Source organism: Gobio gobio (assembly GCF_949357685.1).
Source record: "Gobio gobio genome assembly, chromosome: 13".
NCBI classification, from domain to species: Eukaryota; Metazoa; Chordata; class Actinopteri; order Cypriniformes; family Gobionidae; genus Gobio; species Gobio gobio.
In genome coordinates, this window is record NC_137106.1 from 15049951 (window position 1) to 15072553 (window position 22603).

Consider the following 22603-nt stretch of genomic DNA (forward strand, 5'->3'; position numbering starts at 1 on the left):
ATATTGACATAATTAAATGAGTTCATAAGAGGTAACCAACTACCTAGATGGAAAGACACCACAAATCAATATATGACAGTTATTAGAGTTCACTCACTCAGCATCAGAATTCACTATTGTTTGTCCAAGTCCTTGAAACGGCTCTTAACGCTTTAATCCTGTTCTTATCGGTCTTAACTGGACAGTTATTTGAAAAACATTCAAATTTCAACAAACGAAGAAGTGAGAAAAGTCTAGACAGTGAAGTCAATCTTGTTCCCGCCTTTTCTTCCAGTCTAGAACATTCATCAGCATTACCGAAGAAGAGTTTTAAAAAGCACTTTAATGGAGCATCAACATGAAACCGACTAGGTGATTAAAAGAAATAAAAACCTTAGACAGCCTATCTCTGCGTGGAGGTAGGCCTATTGTATGAGTGCCTGTGTGTATATAGGAGGCATTTTATTCCATCTGAAGTATATTTCTGCACTCGAGGAGTTGTGTGTTGAAGGGCACATTTGTGAAGTTGTTGTGTGGGTGATTAAGTGTAACATCTGCCTGTGAACAGGATGAGTCAGGTTTGAGTTCTGACACGCTTGTGTACCCATTACTGCAAGGCCTGAAATCAGAAATCACTCTCAAAAAGAGTGACTCAAGAGTCCAACATATTGAAAAAATGATCAGAGATCCCTGAGGGCATCCAGGTGTTATTGAGAACATTATGAAACGTCAAAGGTGTTACAAGTGGAGTCTGTCCTGAGGCGGCGCAGCTTGTGCATCATTTCCTGCTAGCCGCTAACGTTCTAGGAAAGTCAACTCTAGAGGAACTGGTCTTGGATTTGCCTGCAGTTAACAGCTCAAGATAAAAGCATCCACAAAATACCATAATATCTAATACACATGATTTGAGGGCAATTCGGCTCTGCGGTCAATGAACCAAATGTACTCACATTATCAAAACCACTGGTCGACTGCAGTATTATGAATAAGAATATGGTTGTGGCATCTTAGTACAGGCTGCTCAAGGCTCTAATCACGGACCAAACTGCTGGGGCCAATATCAGCTCAGGTCCCTCAGACTCCCACAATACAGTGCAGCTGCCAGGGCCCACACCACACAAACTAGGGCTGCAGCCAGAGGCCTGGAGGGGTTATAGCAAGAACAGAGAGCGGGGAGAGAGAGATGCCAAGAAAAGCCTATGGGCAGCATGACAGAAAATGGTCACAAAACTGGAAGAGCGAAAAAACGAAAATGTGACAGGGAGCTAAACAGTGTCTGACTGAAATATTAAGTCAATACATTTAAGAACTGCAGACACATTAGCTTAATGTGCAAAAAAGGTCCATCGATGAATAAAGCACAGCTCACACAGAAGTCACTTTCAAAGCAAGTAGCTTTCTGTTGGTCAACGCAAACGGAAACATTCCAGATAATATAGATTTCTTTTGAAATAACTATTTCATCTGCAGAAATTCGAGGAACACCGGTAATTGTGGCCGCATCTCAAGGAACAGTAAATAACTCAGTGCTGGGATGCATTTTTAGGGCAATGTACAATGAAGTACCAAAAGATCATTAGTTTTGTTTTGTGATGTATTTCAGAGAGAAATTGATTATTGAAAATAAAAAGAACTCGTGTGGCAGGGACTTTGTTCTATCCATTCATTGATTGTTGACTGGGTGAGGCATATCTGAATGCACACTTGGTCAGATTTATGAAAGGGGCGGGTTAGTCCACTGTCACCAGAAGATTGAGTCATTGATATTTTCATTAAAGTACAAAATTAAAAATAACTAAATAAAAATAAAGCGCGTGTGCGTAATTTGGCCAATACAGGTAAGCTGCATAAGATACCCACACCAAAACATGATCACACAGTTGTGTCCTTTGAACTACAATTTAACAACCTTGTAGCCAGAGGAACAAAGGAATTCTTATAGCGGTTGTATATCTGAACCTTGGAGTGCGAAAATTGACCCGATGGAAGTTGTTCGAATTCTGGATGCAGCAAACGAGAAGGGTCCAAAGTAATTTTCTTTGCCTGTTTAAAAGTAACTTTGTTGAATATGGACTGTAGATTGGGATAAACCCCCAGACCAACCACTTTCATTGCTATACTCACCAACCGGTTCAACGGAGATCTAAGAGTAACTGTTATATTATCCAGACCGCTATACCATACAGTATGATAGATTCAATACAGGCATGATAACGGCAACCTGACCCTCGAAGCAACTCCAAACGGTCTGAGCCTCCGTCAAAAGTAATTTTTTTGTTGCACCTTTCGACAGATTATCCACGTGCACCCCCCATGAAAGTTTGTCATCAATAAGCAACCCTAAATATTTGTATGAGGCAACCTGTCGATCATAATTGGGGAGCGGTTGCCTGCTACTAATTTGGAATCAAAAATAATTTTCTGTATTTTCTACGTTTTTTTATGTGTTTTTTATCTTTGTTTTTTGTAACAAAGTTAGCAATATGTGGTATAATGTTCAATGTCCTCATCCTCACAAAAGTCCAAGAATGGCAGTATCATCTGAGAATTATACAACAATATTCCCAGGATGGTGACTCCTGTATTCATTGGTGTCTTGAGTGCAAATAAGAGTGGTGAACATACACGACCCTGGGGAACACTTACATTAGTAGGTCTAATGGACCTACACTCAGAGAGTCTGCTTGATTTTAACTTGTGGAGATTAATAATTCCAAAAAGATGAATAACACGCATAGAATTACCATTTCATGCCCACTTTAGTTTGACTTAAGGCAGAACTCATGTGCGTTGTGTGAAACGGAACTAAGCAAACTTGAGGGGTTCATTCAGAGAGCGAGAGACAGCACTGAAGAATGGAAAAGAACAGAGGTTCTCTTTAAAAGTTGAATGTGGTACCAACGTGCGAAATGCTGAATAATAAACATTAAGACATAACATTTTTTTTAATTAATAATAAAATAGAGGGAAATAAAAATGCATTTTGTCCAAACCAGCTAATTTTATTTTGAAATGATCAAATGAAATAAAACCCACAAAAACTATTAAGAAACAGACAGCAGGGAGTATGAAGCTGTTTTCATATTTATTTTTAATCCTAAAACAACTAAATATAAAAAAAGATTGCAATGACCATACGTAAACAAATAATACAACTTCAGCTGCTCAAACAAAAAGATACAAAGCTACAAATGATATTCTATTTTAACAGAAACAAACGACATTAGCAAAATGTAATGTGCATTCCAGCTAATAAGACACAAACAAATCATTCAAGCTACAAAGTGAGGGACAGCAAAGTCAAAACATCTGCTTTTGTTTTCTTTCTTTTTTTTCCCTTTTTTGATTATTCTGAAAAAATAAAAAGGAATGGGCTGTGTGGCCAGTTGGATTTCAACTAATGCATTAATGTCCATCTCCTGTTTTTACAACTGAAATTTTAATGCTCTGCCTTGAAATATCTGATACTTTGAAACAGGACTTTGCATGAGTAGCATTAAATGTTAATAACTGTCCTTGTCCGTATACGTGCCTTAGAAGGGAGCAAACCATTCCAGGTAAATTCCAACATACCTGGGAATTCGTCGGGAACCATCCACCTGTCCTTTGAGATGACCTAGAAGTTAGCCAGTAAGCTGGCATGACAGGAGGGAACTGAGTGAAAGGTTCCTTTAAATCCTGGCTGCAGCTCTCAGATTAGTGAATGATTTCCCTAAAGGCATGTTCTAACACGCAGACAAACTCCCATAAATACACACACACACACATTCCCGGTCTAAAGAGTCACCCAGTGTCCTTACTTGACCCTCTCTCTCTTTATCTACCAAGACATTCTTTTACTGACAACCCCCAACTTGTTCTCTCTCTGGGCGCATCATGTGCTGGGTTGAGATGTTTATTGGATGCTGGGGGACGGCTGTGGGTTTGGATTGGCTGTGGCTTGGCGTGGCATAGTGTACATGGCTCCCAGGAACTGATCGGCGATCCTTCCTGCCTCCCTCAGCCCACTCAGCAAAGCGCCGTGCACCGTAGCGGGGTAGTTTCTAATCGTGTGTTCACCCGCGAAGAACAGACGTGGAACTGGCTGCGAAACGGCACACAATCAGCATGACATCTGCTTCAGGTAACCGACATCTCAGAGGAAATGAGCAATAAGATATGACACTCACCTGTGAGGCTCCAGGTATGGCAGGACCAGGTGTGATGGGCTGGGCCATGAGATCATAGTCGTTACCAGACGAACCAGCTGCTACGTATGAGTAGGACCCACGAGCCCAGGGGTCGGCCCGCCAGCGACTCACCACCGTCTCTTTTGGCTACCATGACGACAGACACATAACACATAGTCAGTTTGCTATCGTTGGAGCAGAGCCAGGCGGTCTATACCGCCAGAATGAGCCACAAAGTCTTGTGTGTGTGTGTGTGTGTGTGTGTACTGAGATACGAGAGAACTGATTTAGGTTGAGGTCTCCTCCCATGGCAGTTATTCACACAAGCTTTTGTTGTACAGTATGCAAGTACAAATGAAGAAAGCTACTCTAGCGCATCTGAGCTCACCTGAGGTACCGCACTGCTTCCAAAGATACCCTTGAGGATTGCCAAACAACGGCCAACGATGACATCATCACTAATATTCTCCATAATGCCTGCAGCCTCTCCAGCCATCAGAGCCAGCAGTATGGGTGCTGAGAAAGCACAAAAAGTCAGATTTAATGTAAGCTCTAAATTACATAATCATGTAATTATAAGTAATACATAAATAACATTGTTAGATGTAGTCTTTAGCAGATCTCAAGATAAATATGTTGTTCATATTTTGAGTCATTTCTTGGTTATCACCCATTACATCAAAATAATTATCAACTTAACCAGAAGTTTAATATTGGTGCATTGTTAAATTGAACGATGATCACCTTTGTAGAGGTTCCAGAAGAGAAACAGTTCCCCTCGACTGGCTGTGGTACTGCCCACATGTCCAAAGAGGTTAACGCTGGGGTCCCAGAATACTCTGTCAAAACACAACACCACCTAGGACAAGGACAACACATATTTTTAAATCACACCGTGGTTAGTGGAGGACAGTAAAGGGATAGTTCACCTTCATTCACTCATCCTCATGAATTTAGGGTGTGTGAATACAGTGACTGAATGACAGTGTGAATTCTAAGCATACCAGGACTAAATGTCATTTTCCTTTTTTGGTACGAAAAAAAAAGGTTGGCTCGTTTAGGAATGTAAACACGGCAATCGCGCTTGGATCTGCTCCAAAACAATCTCTCCGAGACCGTCTGAACGAGGTGGTCTCGTTCCCGATTGCAAGTGAACTCTGGGGTGGGTCGCTTGAGGTGTGAAAGCAATCCAACCAAATTAACTCAGTGGTTTTATAATTCAGAACGGGAAATGTGCTATAATATATTAGTACACAAGCACATTAGTCATCACAATTGAAAACCAAAAGAGTACCACTTCATCTTAAAATGTTGCTTCTCTTTGCGAGAATACTGTCCCGATGAAGCATTGACAGTGTTTGCGTGTCTTGAAACAGTTAACCTCTAAACAGCGCTGGGAGATCCAGAGAGAGCGTGTTTGAATTTGCTGCAGTATTAATATGGATGTAGCAGGCGAATAGTGTTTGCGTGTCTCGACAGTTAATAAAGCCACACGTGACTTTGATAAACACATTTTGGTACGCTTTGAAATGTTGCCTTGTGAAAGCGAACCGAATGAAGAAGAAAATGTAATTAAATTAAGTCCCTGTTTCGAAACAAAACAAATGATCTATTAGGTGTGAAAACGGCATTAATTTCCTCTATGGAATATAAGATATTTGGAGAAATGCATGTTTTTTTTTTTGCCCATACAATGGAAGCCAATGGGCACCAAAATGTTTGATTACCAACAGTCTTCAGAATATCTTTTGAGTTCATTCAGGTTTGGAACGACATGAGGGGGAGTAAACTGACAATTTAAATTTTTGGTTTAACTATCCCTTCAATTAAATCCCAATAAAATATTAGCAGTCTAATGCTGCATCAACATAATTCAAATGTATTCAAGACCACTTTAAAAAAAAAAAAACTATCAAATTACAAAACCACCATTATGCATTTTTTTTTTTATCACATGTACATGCGGTTTAGCAGATGCTTATGAAGCAAAATCACTTTCACTACAGTGCACAATACCACAGAAGCCTAAAGCCAAAACTGAGAGATTATTTTTATCACTAGAATGATACAAATTGATAAGGGAAAAAAAACATGTGATCTTAAAGTAGCTGAAGCTTGCTTTCAATGGAGTCAGAAAAAGCATCTCGGTGAACATTTCTGATATCCTGCGGTGTATACAGACAGCTGTTTCTGATATAGCAGCATTGTGAATGAATCTTGGAACACACTGTGCCCCCTTGTGACAAAAACTGAGAAATGGAGTGGGACAATTGCATAATACTGCAGTATTTTTCTGCTGCAGCTAAACTAGGAGAGGGAGTGAAGGGGGAGTGAGAGTGCAGTGGAGGATGATGACGCATCCTGGACACTCAATGTGTGTGGGGGTAAATTTGTTAAGGACTCATTAAATACACACCCATACCGATCGCATTAAATATGATTTGACCTTAGCAGCTCTAAACAGCTTCACTCTGTATTAGCCAAATTGGATCAGTTTGATATAAATATATAAAAAGTCCAGCATTGTCTTAACATCAACACCTTCCTGCCTGCAAAGGAATTATTCACACCTTGTTGAGGTTCCCAAAGCCCATTCTCTGGATGGCAGCCGTCTTCCATTCCGGCAGGGGAGGCACAAACTGCACGGCTGGCGGCTGTTGCTTCATCACTCCCAAAGGAAGAGTACACAACACGGCATCACACTTATAAATAAACGTTTGGGTAGTGGAGCGGGTATTTACCGCTATCACCTCACAACCTGAGAAGGAGAAGAAATTATGTTTAAACTTGCACAATAAAAATCACACCAAAATACAGGCTTAAACAGCAGGAGCTGGACTGACTGACTCACCAGATGATGTGTATCGGACCTGTCTCACTGCAGTGTTGAGCTTGATATCCAAACCCTCTGCAAGTGCCACTGGTACGCATGAGTATCCATTCCGCACGGTCAGGTGACTTCCCGTGAACTCAAAATCATCGTCCTACTCAAACACAGGAAGAAAAGGGAAAGGTTGCAGAAGCAAGATTTGTTTTCTAGAATTCTGACTTCTTACATTTATATGCATTTGACTGGGAATCGAACCCATGACCTTGCCATTGTAAGAACTGTTTTCTACCAGTTGAGCTACACAAACGCTATAAAGCCATTAAATGCGTTTTGCAAGAAAAGGTAGGCGTGCAGTACCTGATCCCAGTGTTTGAGCGAGAGTGTGGACAGAGGTGTAGCATTGGCAAACTCCAGGTTTGCAAAGTGCCAGTCAAGAATCTGTCGGTCTCTCGAAGACAGATAAACATCACTGAGAAAGAGATCCAGGATAACATTACTTGGACTCATTCGGGAGGCTCGACAGGTAAGTTAATGTGACCTCACTGGTTTTGATTACTTTCATGGGTTTAATATGATTACCTGGGTGGGTTGGCCTCCAGCTCTTGCAGTCTCTCCTCTAGTTTAACCTGCATCTCAACCAGTTCATCATACTCCTGCAGCAGAAAGAACAAAAAAAAAAAAACAGATCAGCATTTACGCATACGTTTGTTATTCTTATTGCATATTAAGGATTTCATATTCTTAAGCGAAAGAGGCTGATGTGAGGTTGAATCTAGAGAGCAGGATGACCAATGGTTGACATAATACAGATTTATAATGCATTTTAAAGATAGATGGGGGAATTAATATGCAGGCTTTTTACAAAATGTAATTGACCAAAAAAAAAACACAAAATTGGTATAATCAGAACTTGATTCCTAAGCCAGAACCATTCAAAATAAGACCATCCTCTCTGCCCAGCACCTGAGTGTGAGGTTTTCAGATGTGTACACTTTTCGGTGAACGGCTGAAGGCAGCAGCAGTGGTTTTATCCCAGAGGGCAGAGTCATCCCTCTCTGAGCGGGCCAGTTGTTCACCAAGCTAACCAGCGTAGGACTATTTAAAGAGAATTCTACCCATAAACCACATCACACAACTCTAAAATATCCAACTACGGTTTCTGTGTATCAGACCATTATAGTCTGCAAGAATGTCTTTTTAGACACATGAAGACCACAAGCACAATGGATGGCATTACTTCACACACAAGGTGAAAGCACATTAAATAGCATGAAAGAGAAAATGACAGGTATAGGTACACATTTGTGTTGCTCTTATGATTTCTTTTAAAAGGCTTATACACTACCGTTCAAAGGTTTGGGGTCAGGGTTTTGGGGTCAATATGCCCTACAATTGATCAAAAGTGTTAGTAAAGACATTTATAATGTTTCAAAAGATTTCTATTTCAAATAAATGCATTTGTTCTATTCAAGGAATCCTGAAAAAAATACATCATGGATTCCAAAAGTACAGCACAACTGTTTTCACCATTGATAAGAAATCGCTCTGAAGATCATGCGACACTGATGAATGGAGTAAAGGCTGCTTTTGCCTTCACAGGGATAAATTACGAATTAACTTATATTAAAATATAAATAAATAGCTTAAATGCATATAATTTTACAATATTACCGTTTTTACTGTATTTTTTACCAACATTTTTGAATGGTTTGAATGATTTGGCTCCTTTGAAGACTTATCATATGTTGCCCATTTATACTGATTTATAAAAAGTTCCTTCTGTAGTCAAGTTGAGTTTTAATATATGAAAATGTGAATACAACAGTTGTCATTTTTCCATACTATAAAGCTGAAGGCCAAGGTTTAAGGCTTCGTCACTGAGTCACGCACTAAAAGTATCTCAAGTTTAAAATTAAGTCAATCCCCAGGGAGAGCGAGCAGGCGTCGAAATTCATGTTTCAACCATAAATGGTTCAAGTTCCTCTAATGGGCTACAATTGAGAGTGATTATGTGAATTAACATGCTAAAATCTCACCAGTGTAGACCGCTTAAGTTAGGAATTTAACTTTCTGCTCTGTGGGTGCTAAAGAGAGTCCGACAGTCTTAGACTGCGGTTTGGAAAATGTACTAAAACAACCCAACTGAAACAGCAGGCTGAAATGGTATTATGCTCCATTACCAAACGCAGAGGTGCTTGGCATGGTTGGAAAATACTGCTGTCCGGTAAAAAGACATTAAGATTGAGCATGATTGATCCAGAGGTGTCTGCAGTTGCTACCAGAGAAGACCTAATTAGGAGATTTTGTGAGGGATGTTTGGCTGTTGAATGTGCATTCAGCATCAGTGGCAAACTAGTTTCAGAGTTTGATTCGACATCACCTTTAATTTGACAAAAATCGGGCTGAGAGGGACATAAGTACAGTTTTCACAGCCCACGTTTACCAGGTTTTTGGCCACTGTAATGGGGTCAGGAAATGAAACAAACCAGAATTGTTTGCAACAAACTGATTATGGCCTTGACGTGCGGTTTTCAATAAGCAAGTCTAAATGTGTAAGCGTGCACAATGTTTATATGGTCAGTGTGGGTTTGGTAAATGTGGGGATTTTGGTGTACTACCTTGCAGAGAGCTGTGAGGTCTCGGTGTTTGCTCTTCACCAGGAACTCAGCTGTGATGTCTCTGGGTGGCTTCACCTCACTGGCCTCTTTATACTGCTGATGCAGCTCCTTTACTTTCTCCTTAGTAGCCACCATCTGAGCAAGAACACGAACAAGTAAATTAACCGTGTGATGTGTAAGAACTGAGGGACGTATACCTGTGTGTTAATTACCTTGTTCAAAAGGTCTCTGAGCTCCTCTTGAGTCTTCACAATCTTCTTCCAGTGTTCAATCTGTTCATCTTTCACATGTTTTTCCTGCAGCCTGAACAGAGAAAAGCAGCATGTCAGTGCCGGTCTATTGTTTTGTTTTTCATTTTAAAGGAAAAGCATTGCTTTTATTCTGAGGCTCTTAGACAAGATTAAGCAAATAAACCCAGAGTTCACTCACTGTATGACAACTTCTAGGGCTTGTCCCAGAGACACAGGTTTGTTGTTGAGAAAGTTAAAGTCCAGTTGGTGGCTGAGATACGATGTCGCCTCTAACAGGCGATTGAACTCTTGCTCTACCATCTCATCCTTCTCTTTAGGGACCTTCAGCAGAGTTAAAACCATTAAATGAACATATATGGATGCTAATCTAAAAACTATTATTTTAAGTGTAAAAGTGCCTGTGCATAACAAACTGTAAAGAACAATTAACAAAATATTTATAGAAACAAAATGTAACATTTTATTAATGAAGACTCATTTCCCAGAGGGATTACAGTAACCTTAACTGTCAGAGCTTAATGATTCATAACTTCCGTTGTATCACCAAACAATGGAGAAAATTAACATCATGCATTTAGAGGATCAGAATGCATTATGAAGCCATTTAACAGTTAATTTTCATCATGTTCTTGGGTAGCAAACTGTACCAAACAGGTGTTCATATAATAATAAAACATAAACCTGTATTGAGTATGCAGTTGTCATTGGGTGTTAAATATATAATTAGAGGAATTGTTCTAATTAATTTATGTTGTATGATATTATAAACAGAAATACTTACACTTGTGCAGCGCTCTCCCTGTTAAACCAGGGCAATCCACCGTTTTAAGAAATGAAAATGGAGTGAAAGCAAGTGAGAAAAACAAAAAGAATAGGATTGAATGTAGCAAAGAGAGCATGTTCAGGGGTTAAGAGGGGGCAGAGAGTGAGAGAGAGAAAAAGACTGTTAGATTGTTTTTTCCCTCTAATTAGAGTCTGAGTGCTTGATTTTAAACATATTTAAGATGCCAATCAAAAGAGAATGGGAGGAGCACTGACTTTTCATATTTGATTTAAACAACTGAAAAACAACTGCACTATAACACTGAACACGCTGAGGTTAATGATGCTATACACATCTACTTATATCATCATGAAGATAATTTGTGACACTTATATTGCTATTTTAACATTACTTTTACTTTTGATACATTACTTTTACTTTTGATATATTACTTAATGCTTGAATATTCTGATCTCTTACATACAGGCATTCACATATTTGTTACTGATCTGTGTATGAAGCCAGTGATGTGTGTCTGTCAATGTTTTTAAGAGCACTCACAGCCTGTCCATTAGCCTCATAGAGCGGGCACTTCTGTTTGATCTTGGCCAGCTCCATGTTGACCTGTTTGCTGATTACAGCCATGGGGTTTCCACCTGAAAAATGTACACTTCAATTTCAAACTGTTGCAAAAAGTCTGAACAAACCTGACTCTTTTCCATGGTCAACAGTGCCATCTCCTGGAGAAAAGAATATTTGATATTTCTTACCCAATCCAGTCACCACCATGGCACCCAGGTCAGCTACATAGTTCCCTTTCCTGAAAGTGGCCACTCGCCCTCCTACACGATCCTATCAAGAACAATTAAGGTTTGTAAAAAAAAACAAAAAAAAAAACGTGTTTCAGCTCTGTGTAAAATGCTGTATCGTAGCAAAATGTACTTACTCTTGCCTCCAGAACAGTTACATCCATCCCAAAACTCTGCAGTTGTCTAGCTGCTGCCAGTCCTGACACCCCACCGCCAATCACAATCACCTTTCCAGTCTTCTTCGCTACAAGAACATAAGAGAGTATAATAACAAACGTCTGTACACCAGACAAATTAAACATAATTGTGAAAAAATACTATTGTCATCCTGTTTGTTTGGACATTAAGATCTCTAGTTCTGCTCTGTTGTAACATTAAGTCTCAATTACTTGGCAGAGGCTTTACTCTCTTGTAGATGCCAAAGTTGATAAACCCATGTCTCTCTAGGTAGCTGTGTATCCGGTGCACAAGCACAGCATCACCTGCAGAGAGGAACCGTAGGCAAATTAAAAACACACACAAGAATATTAAACAAATACAATTAAAGGTACACTATGAATTTTTTGTTGTTCAACGTTCATACATCCTATCTGTAAAAAGAGAAAAGATGGTCCAGCTACTTTGACGTGTGTATGGTGTGGTAGTGGCACAGGTTAGTTGTCACAATGATCGAGAAAGGTTGACATGAAGCACGTGAAATCTCGAACAACTCATCTTGAAAAAAAATGCCAAACAGCGGAGAGTATGCTGTCGAAAAAATAATGTGACGGAGTTCGTAATAAAACTAAAATCAACACTGGCTTGGCTTTTTGGAGATGGCGAGAACTGAGGGATTTGAAAAGTTGTAAAAGTGACACGAAGATCAGCGAGTAAGATATTTTATTGAAAAGATAAAAGCAATATCTATTGTGAAGGGTCATTCCATTATGGTTGTTGCGCTGTGCTGGAATTTATTTTCAAGGAAGTACCATGTCTATTAATGGGTATAGCTACAATGTCTTCAGCTAGTCAGTTTAAGATCCTTTCCATCTAAACTTAAGCATAATACCGAATGCTTTATGAGCAGTATGATAATCATCTCTCTCTTTCTCTCCATTTTAGTTTTGAGAAAGAACAAATTCATCTGTACAGTCATGTTCTTCCACAAAATGCATGCAGTTTAACTGCTGGAGGGCCAAAAGTTACATAGTGTACCTTTAAGTCTATACATTCAGTAAAGTGTAATAACATCACATTTTGGGAATCAGAGCAATGTCAGGTGGAACAGACTTACTGTTGTATGGAGCTTCTAGCTGTTGCACTGTGGCCTCAAAAGTCAGCTGAACTTTGGGGTTGTCCAACCATAGCTGAAGCTGAACATTTGAGAGAAGACATTTTCACAATTGACTGGAAAACACATTTAGTTGTTCCTGAAACGTTTCTGTTGGATCACCATTAAATATCTACATTAATATTCAGTAGTTTGGGGTCAGTAAGATTTTTTAATGTTTTAAAAGAAGTCTCTTATGCTCACGAAGGGTGCATTTATTTGATTAAAAATATAGTAAAAATTGGTAATATGTGACCCCGTCTGTGAAACCCCGGCTAAAGTCGCATAATCTAATTAGGAGATATTGAGCGTCAAAGTAGTCATAGCCATAAAAATGACCAAAACAGGCAATTTGTGTTTATTGCTGTAAATGATAGATTATACCAAGGGCTTTGAGATGCAGTACTCAATTTTTCATTTATAATATTATAAATACTGAAATTAATGATTTTACTGACGCTACGTTTTATTATTTTGCACCAAAAAATACCGGACGTGGGCTTCTTAAATATTGATTTAATGCTTACTTTCGACGCATAAACAACTGCTGATTCTTATATCATTCGGTTCAGAAACTTATTTTTTACAATTACAAAGTGCAAACAGACCATAATATCAATCCGCACGACCAAGGATCAGATCAGTGTCGGGAAAGGCAAGAAAACGGCGACTTAAGCCGGGTTCCGATTTCTGTGTGGATTTCTTTGTGCCATCACCGACATTTCAGGAACAGTTTATTTGTTTCCTAACTCCCCCTTCTACCTATACATCCATCTTATTTAAAAGACATTTAATGGCTGCTAAGTGTCTAAATAGTTTGTTTTTTTGATGCTGATGCGCTGGGTTTATGAATTCGCTCTCTGACAGGGCGGCCGCGGCACGCAAAGCGCAAGGGACAGAACAGCTGATAGTTTAATTAATAATGATTAATATAGGCTTACTGTTTTTGGTAGGCTAAATAAAGACCCCGTATTATATATTAATATAAAAAAGTTGCGTGTGTCCTTCGGAAGCAAAGCTCTTGCGTCTGATTTTTTGGTTTCGGTTTGTAAACCTACACGAATAGAACATGCATTAATATGAGAACATAAAGTGCAGGACGTGCTTTATGTAGGCTAAAAGAGTTATTAAGCACAATGAGATGAGCCATGGAAAAATCCTAATGAATAATCTAATCGAATTGTGAGACAAGTGAAGATTCACAGTTATGACTAACTATCTGCACAAAGTTTGAGACTGACCTGTTAACTTGTTATATGGCATTAGGCCTAGTCCTAAATTTACTCCAAATGTTACACAGTGAGATTTTCTATGGATGTTTTATATATTAATGGATAGGCCTATTAATGACATTTTCTACTGATATTTCATTTTACTAATAAATTTATAGCCTACAAATCATTAGAGTGAACTGACTTGGTAAATCAAGCTCTTGTGATGCCCCCATTCAATGTTTCACGCTTTTTGGACATGCACATCATAATAAATAGACTTGTTTTACAAAACTAAGAATTTTCCCATTAATGTGTCCTATATCACTGAAAATGGGAGAATCTTAGCTTTAATGTGGTATATGGCACATTATCAGAATAATAATGGTTAATGTTTTACAATTTCAAAAATAAGCTTGATTTTAAAATTTGAATTTCTCAAAATCATGATTTTCTGAGGCCGAAATTCAGCTAACTTTTGACATGATCTTACTCAGTCAATATTAAAGATATCAAGGTTATATTTTCACAGAATGTTCTTTACATTATGTAGGATGATTTTATGTATAAAACAGCGAATGACAAAAAAATTACTTTAGCTGGGTTTTCACAGACAGGGTCACATATAGGTGAATATGATTACAATTTAAAATAACTGTTTTCTATTTTAATACAATTTAAAATGTAATTTATTTCTGTGATGGCAAATCTGAATTTTCAACAGCTATTACTCCAGTCTTCAGTGATCATTCAAACATTTCAAGAAACATTTATTATTAAAATAATACTGCTGCTTAGTATTTTGTGGAAACCATTTTTTAGGATTCCTTGATGAATAGAAAGTAAAAAATAACAGCATTTATTTGAAATAGAAATCTTTTGTAACATTATGAATGCTTTTTTTGACCAATTTAATGCTTCCTTTCTGAATAAAAGTATTAATTTATTCTTTAAAAAAATCTTACTGCCCACAAACTTTACAACAGTAGTGTATTATTATCCAAAACAACTTCTAGAAGCATTCTGACCATAATTGGCTCTTGGTTATCAGCTTCAACAAAATTAAAGTTAAATCAAAAATCATAAAATGACGTCTCCAGCTGTGAACTCACTGTGCGGTTCCGGATGTATAAGAACACCTTCTGAGTATGCTGTGGTCCACTGATAATGTCAGGGAAGCATGCAGCTTCCTGTGATGTCATACGATCGTGTGGGAGACGGCTCTGGAAGGCAGCGCCCTCTACACCTGAAAAGTCACAATATTTCAAATTCCTAGACTCACAACAATTAGTACTATTATTTTTCCACTTTCTTTTATAAACACCTTATATCAAAATGACAGGAATCATTTTATGAAAAGTGTTTGTGAAAGTGCTTTTTAAAATTCAGTAAAAAGGTATAAAATTATAGATTAGGCCAACCTCTTTCCATACCTGATGGTTCCTCAGGTTCGCTGTCATTCTCCTCCTCTATTGGTGGGGCTGGAGGAGGAACCACCTGCTTTCGTTCTTTCTCAGCTTTAGCGTTCCTCTCTTCCTCTGAGTAATACTCATCCTCCGACAGATTGGCGAGACTCTCGTCCATCTCTCGGTACTCCACCTGCAGCAGGAGGCACAATAAAAGCTTCATTAAAACCTTGTTCTGCTTCAGCTGGGGTGAAAGAGGACCATTATTCTCTACTTCGGCAGAATCTCTCAACTGTTCTAACTGTACTTTACATTTTTGTGTGCGGTATGTTTTATCCAGTTTCTACTTAACCCCTTAACTGTCACCATCCTACCGGTGGGACATTTGCCGTTATACTTTTAATAATGATCTTTAAGACCAAATCTTGTCTTTTATAAAGAAAATGCTCTTATGTGAAAATAATTTTCATATTGCATATTTTTGTATTAAAACTATGGTAAATTGAAAATGTACAACACGCACATTTAAAAAGTAAACACTATGACATACTATAAAAATAACCTGTAGCTCTCATTTGATGACTGATTTCTCACCTTTTTTATGTACAGTGTTGGCATGTCCAAACATCCGCATTACCATTATCTGATCCAGGGGACATGAATGTTTTTTCCTTAGGCCGATCACATATCGCTGAAAAGACCGCTGTTTTGCATAAAGCTCAAATTCCATAGGAATGAACTGAAAACACTTGCTCTGCTCCGCACCAGTGGACACGCACCGTTAATGCTAATCCATCAGTCGCATCATTCTTACGCTGCATCAAAGCAGCCGCTTTGAAGAAATTGAGAGGCAAGTGTGTCATTACGAAGCGAAATAAGAAGTGAGCCACTTTTAGGACTATAAGCATTTTGTAAAAGTCTGACATGTAAAAGTCTAGATCCTGAATATAAGACGACCTAATTTTTTCAGATGTATTTCCAAGAAGAAAAAAAAGTCATATTCAGAACAATATGGTAATATTGACAAACTATTAGGGCTGCAACAACTAATCGATAATAATAGATAATGAAAATCATAGATAACGTGTATATCAATTAATCGGGTCTGCTCTCTGTACGCAAAGCTTCCATCAGGCACGCCAAATTAAATCACTGAATAACATTTTTATGGACAAAATGTGCATCTAGAAATAGTGGAGTGGAAACAGAGAGAACTGATGCAGGAAAGGTACGTGATCCTAGTGCCCAAAACATGAGAATTGTTTATTTTAAGCTTCAAGCGAATGCAATACCGTTTAACATACCCTGTCATGCTCTTAGACAGATGTGTGTGTGCGTATGCGTCCTCAGCGCAAAACGTTAATTTTACAGGTTATATCCACTGATCTTCATAGCGAACTGCAGTTATATCCTCATCTGTAAATGTTACTTAATCACGCGAGTATTTCCATTTTTCATGAAAGCACGTCCTGGTCCTGACAGTCTGTGTAACTTCACTGAACGAGCGTCAGCGCGGTGGGGTGCGCGCATGAGCACATTCATTTAGCTGAAATATCTGCTTTAGGCGCTAAATTTGGTTTTAAAAGTAAACAAGTAATTCAAGAATTTTATGAGAGTAGGAACTGCAAAGGGATAACAGCATGTAATTGAATATAAATGTAAGAAGTTTCTACAGAATAAAGAAATGACAGTAACAGGTACTGTGTCCACAGAGAGTGTGTGTGTGCTCATGCAGAACATTCCTCTTATGTGGTAACACTAAGTATGTTTGTTTTTTCTTTAATATCATTTTAATGTAGGGATTTGCTTAGTAACTTTTTTGCACATAATGTATAGCACAAACAAACCCTTACGAAAATAATGCAGTATTGATAACCATTTGTATAACCACACAAATACGATATAGTTAAACTGGATTTGAAGCAAAACAATGGTTAATTTGTGGTTACCATTGAATAACTAAAATAACCCTGTTATTTATTTATTATTGTTTGTTTTGTTCATTGTAAAACCGTGGTTAATTTATGTAATGATATATTCACTATGTATGTGTTCATTGCACTCAGCTGACACATTTGTTTGAAGGACAGCATTTGACAGGATAGTGTTTTGGACAGAATAGTGTTTTGCCAATAAAATAAATAACAAGCTTTTTATCCTATTAATTGAAAAAATAACCGGCCAACTAATCGATTATCAAAATAATCGTTAGTTGCAGCCCTACAAACTATGTATAATTTGATAGCTTACAAACTCTAGTTTTCAAATGCGCTCGTATCAAACTACTGTATATCAATATAAACGGTATTGCCTCAATCCATATTGTTTCTAAAAAAATAAATTGATATATCGTACAAACTCAGCCCTACCAAAGTGTGTCAGAAAAGTGAGATTACATACTCCTAATATGTTTTTTTTATTTGGTTCCCCTTTCAGTGATTGCTATAACCCCTTATTCTTGTCACATTTGTAATATTAGCTGATTGGACTATCGTGTTATGTTGGGAGCTGTCCATGAAAACTAGGGATGTGCAAGACTATTCAATTAGTCGATTAAACGATACTGCTACTGCTAGTCAACTTGAAAATACTAGTTGTTAACATTTCTTTTGCACATTTAATGTTTTACCATAATGTTAATGTTACATTTTAAAAGTAATATATTATTTTGAAAAGTGTATATCTGGACTGGAAAACAAACTCATTTAATTTAACCTTAACAAAAACATTTTTTCCCTGTGGCACTCGCAGCAGGTTCAGAAATTTCCATTCGGAAGATGAGCAAGGTGAAGCATTTTGGAAGCCTACACAAAACTTTTCAGTTTTCTTCTGTCATGTCAAACTAGCAAATAACAATTAAGCTTGACAATTTTATTCCAACATCGGTCGGATCCAACGCTTGGCCCAGATTTTCTGTTAATATACCTGCTCACGGACACATCAGGGGCTCGGTCTTCGTTAACTCAGCTGAATTTGACTGTTGATGATTTCGCTTGATCTTGGATTATTTGGTTCTTCGAAGCTCATCCTGGACTTGCTGTCATAGCAACAGGTTCACAAGCTTAAACCTGCTTGGGAGCAAGCTAGGGATGGGCGATATCTTATCGTTTGCGATATACCGGTAAAAATTCTCCCCACGATAAGAATTTGTCTTCCCGCGATAATAACGATAAAGCCTAGTTGATGGCGCGACCCATCCGCACAGTGCCGTCGCTGGCCGTGTTGATGCCCTAAGCGTTATTACTTTATGATGGCCGTGGTGGCTGCGTTCGTCACTTAGTATATATGAACTTTTCTTGTGGTGCTCCCCGCAGCACTTGGTGCCCTACGCGGAGCGCGTGATGGGAGTGGCGGCACTGAATCCGCATCTCACGTGCAGAGCTGCGGAAGAGTTCATAGCTAAACGAGGGGCTACCTGAGGGCAATCTGAACCTGTACATACAGATGTATTTTCACTCGCTGAGCACTTGGACTGACCGCTTAAGAGATTCGCTCCGTCTCAATCGATCGGTAAAGCACACTATTTCAGTTCATCTCAATGAATGCGTGCAGTGTATTTGACGCACAATAAACACTAGTGTGAGGCGCGCGACTGAGAGCGCTCAGTGTTACACACACACTCAAAGAGAGAGCGAGAGAGTCTTACACAACACAGAGTTGACGTGCTACATGTAAACAATATCCTTTGTTGTATTTTCCTGTAAAATAAAGGTGTTTATTTGGAATTATTCAGCCTTTCGTGAACAGGAAGAGACGAATGCACAAACCAAACGGGAATCTCATAGGCTGTGCCTGTTTTGATTTCAGCAAATCAGGGGCCTGTACCATGATGGTAGTTTAACAAACTCAGGGTTACAGGATTAGTTTCGAGTTGACAAAACCAAACCAATCTATTCAGGCTTTGTTGGTCCCATGATGCTGATCATCAACTTTCTCTGTCAACTCAGGCTTTGATCCTGAGTTTAGGAATTTAGCTGTGACATCAGCAGTGAACAGCCTATCACACGCTGTGGATCAGTAAAACTGAGATTCACTTCTCGCGAGAGAAGCAGTGTGATTCACTTCACTCTTCTGCAGAAAATTACATGATTGAAAAATATTAAGAATTTAAACAAATTTACACAGAAGAAAATAGCTGTCGAGGACAACTTTAAGAAAAATCTTATACGTCAATGCAAGTAAAAGTTATGAAGTTAGTTTAGTTGATATATAGAGAGAATTGAACATTTATGCTCACATGTAATTTTTTATAGATTTAGTTATTGAATTTAAAGCTTATTTGTATGACCTTTATATAGGCTATTTATTTTAATATTAACAAAATGCATATTAATGATTGATTTACTAAAATTATACATGTGTAATTGATTAAGGGTATAATAATTGCATAAATTATTTTTAAATAATTGAAAATTATTATTATTATTATAAATAAGCATTGTTAAAAGCCAGAGGCTTAAGTCTTTAATAGCCATTTGCTATGTAGTGCCCTTTAATTTGGAGTGGAAAAAGGGGGAGTGACTTTATTGCATCAGATATGTGTCACTTTGCTCACAGCTGATTGGTCCAATTTCAGTTTGAGATCTCTTATCCAGAACATAACCTGCCCTGGAGCAGGTTAGCTGTGGAGCGTAAGTTACTATGGAGATGAACACTGCTAAAAGCCAAACCACTTTAATGGTACCTAAAACCCAGGATTAGCACAAATTAAGCTTAAACATATCTGGCTAGCCAGCTAAACCGGCTTCATGGTATAGGCCCCAGTTCGAATGAGCGCTGACAACGTGATTAATATTCATGAACCCAGAAGCTCATTAATCCTTAGTGCAGTTTATTTTTATTAGTTGAAGAATTCGTGGTATTATTTTATCAACTCAAATGACTGAAGTTCTATAATTAAATCCTTATTTGTAACTTTTTTGTACTCTGAAGACATGGTTGGGATAATTACTTTTGCTGTTTCTGCTATTTTTACCACTGTTTGCACCATGAGTGTATAAATACAGAATCGGTTTACATTTAAAACTTGTCATTGATTTGAATTATTATTGTTTGTATTGTGTGATGTTTTTCAGCACAGTTGCACTATTTAAACATTACCTGCACTTTTACAGAAGACAATTATATCTGCAACTTTTCCATTTCTGAAAAGGCTGGTGTGGAATTTTACATAAAAAAAAATAAATGTATATATATTATGTATTATAGGAGCCTATTTGATGACAGGTACGTTTTAAGTAAGATCATTTGTTTTTCTGAGTCTGCATGCAGAATGCATGCAGCTCTCACTTGTATCCAAAAACATGGGGAATGATACTACATTTGTCGTCATTGATATCGTTATCGCAATAAATACTAGAAAATATCGGGATACATTTTTAAGTCCATATCGCCCATCCCTAGAGCAAGCTTATTTCATGCAAACAGGATTAGATTGCATCTTGAGGTGATACTTAAATTCTGCCGCAACCACTGCTACTTTATTACAAGAGATTCTTACTGAACCAGGGGCAATAATAATTAATAATAATATTATTATCAAATGATTACACAGCAGATTCCACCATAGTTGCTGCCTTTGTTGCATAGCGTGTACAAGAATGTGGGAGCAATAAAAAGTAATGTATTATTGAGTGGAAATGTATTATTTTATTTCTCAGTTCAACTCAGCTAAATAAATAAACCTGGCTCAATCATTCCTGTTCTTTCTTCAAAGAACAGGAAACATTAATAGAAATGTTTACCTTGGCCCTTTTACGGCGACTGGTTCTGCGCCCCTCTGCAGAGTCTTGATCAATCCCTCCTGGTCCAGGAGGGTGCAAGAGAGGGGGTCCACCTGGTTCCCCACTGGGGGAGGCTCTCTCTTTCTTTTTCACATCTGCTGAACACGGGCCAGAGGGACCGGCCAGACCAGCCTGAGGGGCAGAGAGGGGTTCAGGAGCACGGTCACCACCGTTACCCCCTGAGGAAGAGGAGCCTGGGTCTGACTTCTTACTGGACAGCATCACAGGTGACAGAGGCCTCTCCTGAAATAAGGAAAGAAAAGCTGAATACATGCGTACAAACAAAAAATGACCAGCAATCTAAGGAGAAACAATACAACATGTTCTCCGTCTATATATTTGAGTCCCTGACATAAACTATAAATGCTTCAAGATTAATAATGATCATGTATTTTTTCCACAGTTTGGCCCCATATCTAACATAATTAATGTACTGTTGGCTGCCACACAGCACATGTACCAATGGATCTGAATGCTTATCCTCAAAACAAGGTTCGCAGAAGTTTAATGTCGTACTTGTGCACCTGCTCTAAACAAACAGGCTTGGAGACACTCATGTTGTTCAGGTATAAGAGACGTTGGGTAAATGTTGCGTATTAACTCTATTACAAAACGTATCTTATTGTGGCCCCATTTCTCTGCTCAAATAGATCGTGAACAAATTCTGTAGCATTAAACCCAATGAAAGCTGTATTTGAATCATAATCATTCTCTGATTTAATTTAATCGGAGACTAGCTCAATAAATGAGCGGTCTGAATATAATTGACGTTTTGCTGTTTTAATAGCAGTAACAGATAAACGCTAGACTGCACATATTGATATTTAAAGCCAGAACACCAGCCGTAGCTCTTAATGTGGGCTAACATATTTTATCAAACGTTCACAAACAATACATTTTGAAACTATGAAGAAATAAGACAATAGCTGATGCGCTCGAGCGCTGGTTAGCTAATATGCTATTGCTAGCGGCACGAGCTCTTTCCTCTGCTTATCAAAGTACAGAAAACCTCAGCTATTCATTACTGTATATTTATTATAGTTATCATATAGAATATTACATGTTTATAAATGTTATGCGTTCCTCATTTAACACGTTGTGCTCTGCTTATAAAAAACATTATTTATATTTACCTCCTCGCGGCTGTGGGTAGTCTAGCACAAAGAAACAGACGCCTGTCCCTGTCGGAACCGAACAGCCAATCAGTGTAGACGACGAGGGTAAAGAAGGCGGGATCTAAATTGCCCAGGGTTGTAATTGGGTAAAAGGCCATCGATCAAATGTTTGGGAAAGACAGGTTTAATTTATGCAAAATTATACTTGTATCGTCCAACTGTATGCAAAATTCATGTACTAAATCAACAACATAAAATGTCCCATGCCTTGAAGGTCCCGTGTACCCAACCCCTTATGATTATGAGATTTCGCCTATACATAACAAGGTTTAAACAATAAACAAATAAATATATTTTCAA

General features: G+C 38.2%; 1 protein-coding gene across 6 annotated transcripts; it reads right to left on the reverse strand.

Annotated features, from left to right (window-relative positions):
• Nucleotides 1-2909: 2909 nt before the first annotated feature.
• kdm1a (lysine (K)-specific demethylase 1a) lies at nt 2910-22314 on the reverse strand. 6 transcript variants are annotated; one of them, XM_079833531.1, is made up of 21 exons: nt 22262-22314; nt 21090-21371; nt 15373-15538; nt 15052-15185; nt 12693-12771; nt 11809-11901; nt 11557-11663; nt 11381-11462; nt 11172-11266; nt 10629-10646; nt 10026-10168; nt 9809-9899; nt 9597-9731; nt 7558-7631; nt 7336-7447; nt 7000-7132; nt 6719-6906; nt 4893-5007; nt 4537-4664; nt 4149-4295; nt 2958-4063 (listed from the first exon to the last, which is right to left on the reverse strand). In XM_079833531.1, the coding sequence occupies exons 2-21, from the start codon at nt 21348-21350 to the stop codon at nt 3875-3877; spliced, it is 2490 nt and encodes an 829-aa protein (XP_079689657.1). In that variant the 5' UTR covers nt 21351-21371; nt 22262-22314; the 3' UTR covers nt 2958-3874. The 6 variants fall into 6 exon arrangements, with proteins under 6 accessions (XP_079689658.1, XP_079689657.1, XP_079689655.1 ...); XM_079833529.1 differs by having other exon boundaries at nt 15361-15538; XM_079833530.1 differs by having other exon boundaries at nt 15373-15541.
• Nucleotides 22315-22603: the final 289 nt, after the last annotated feature.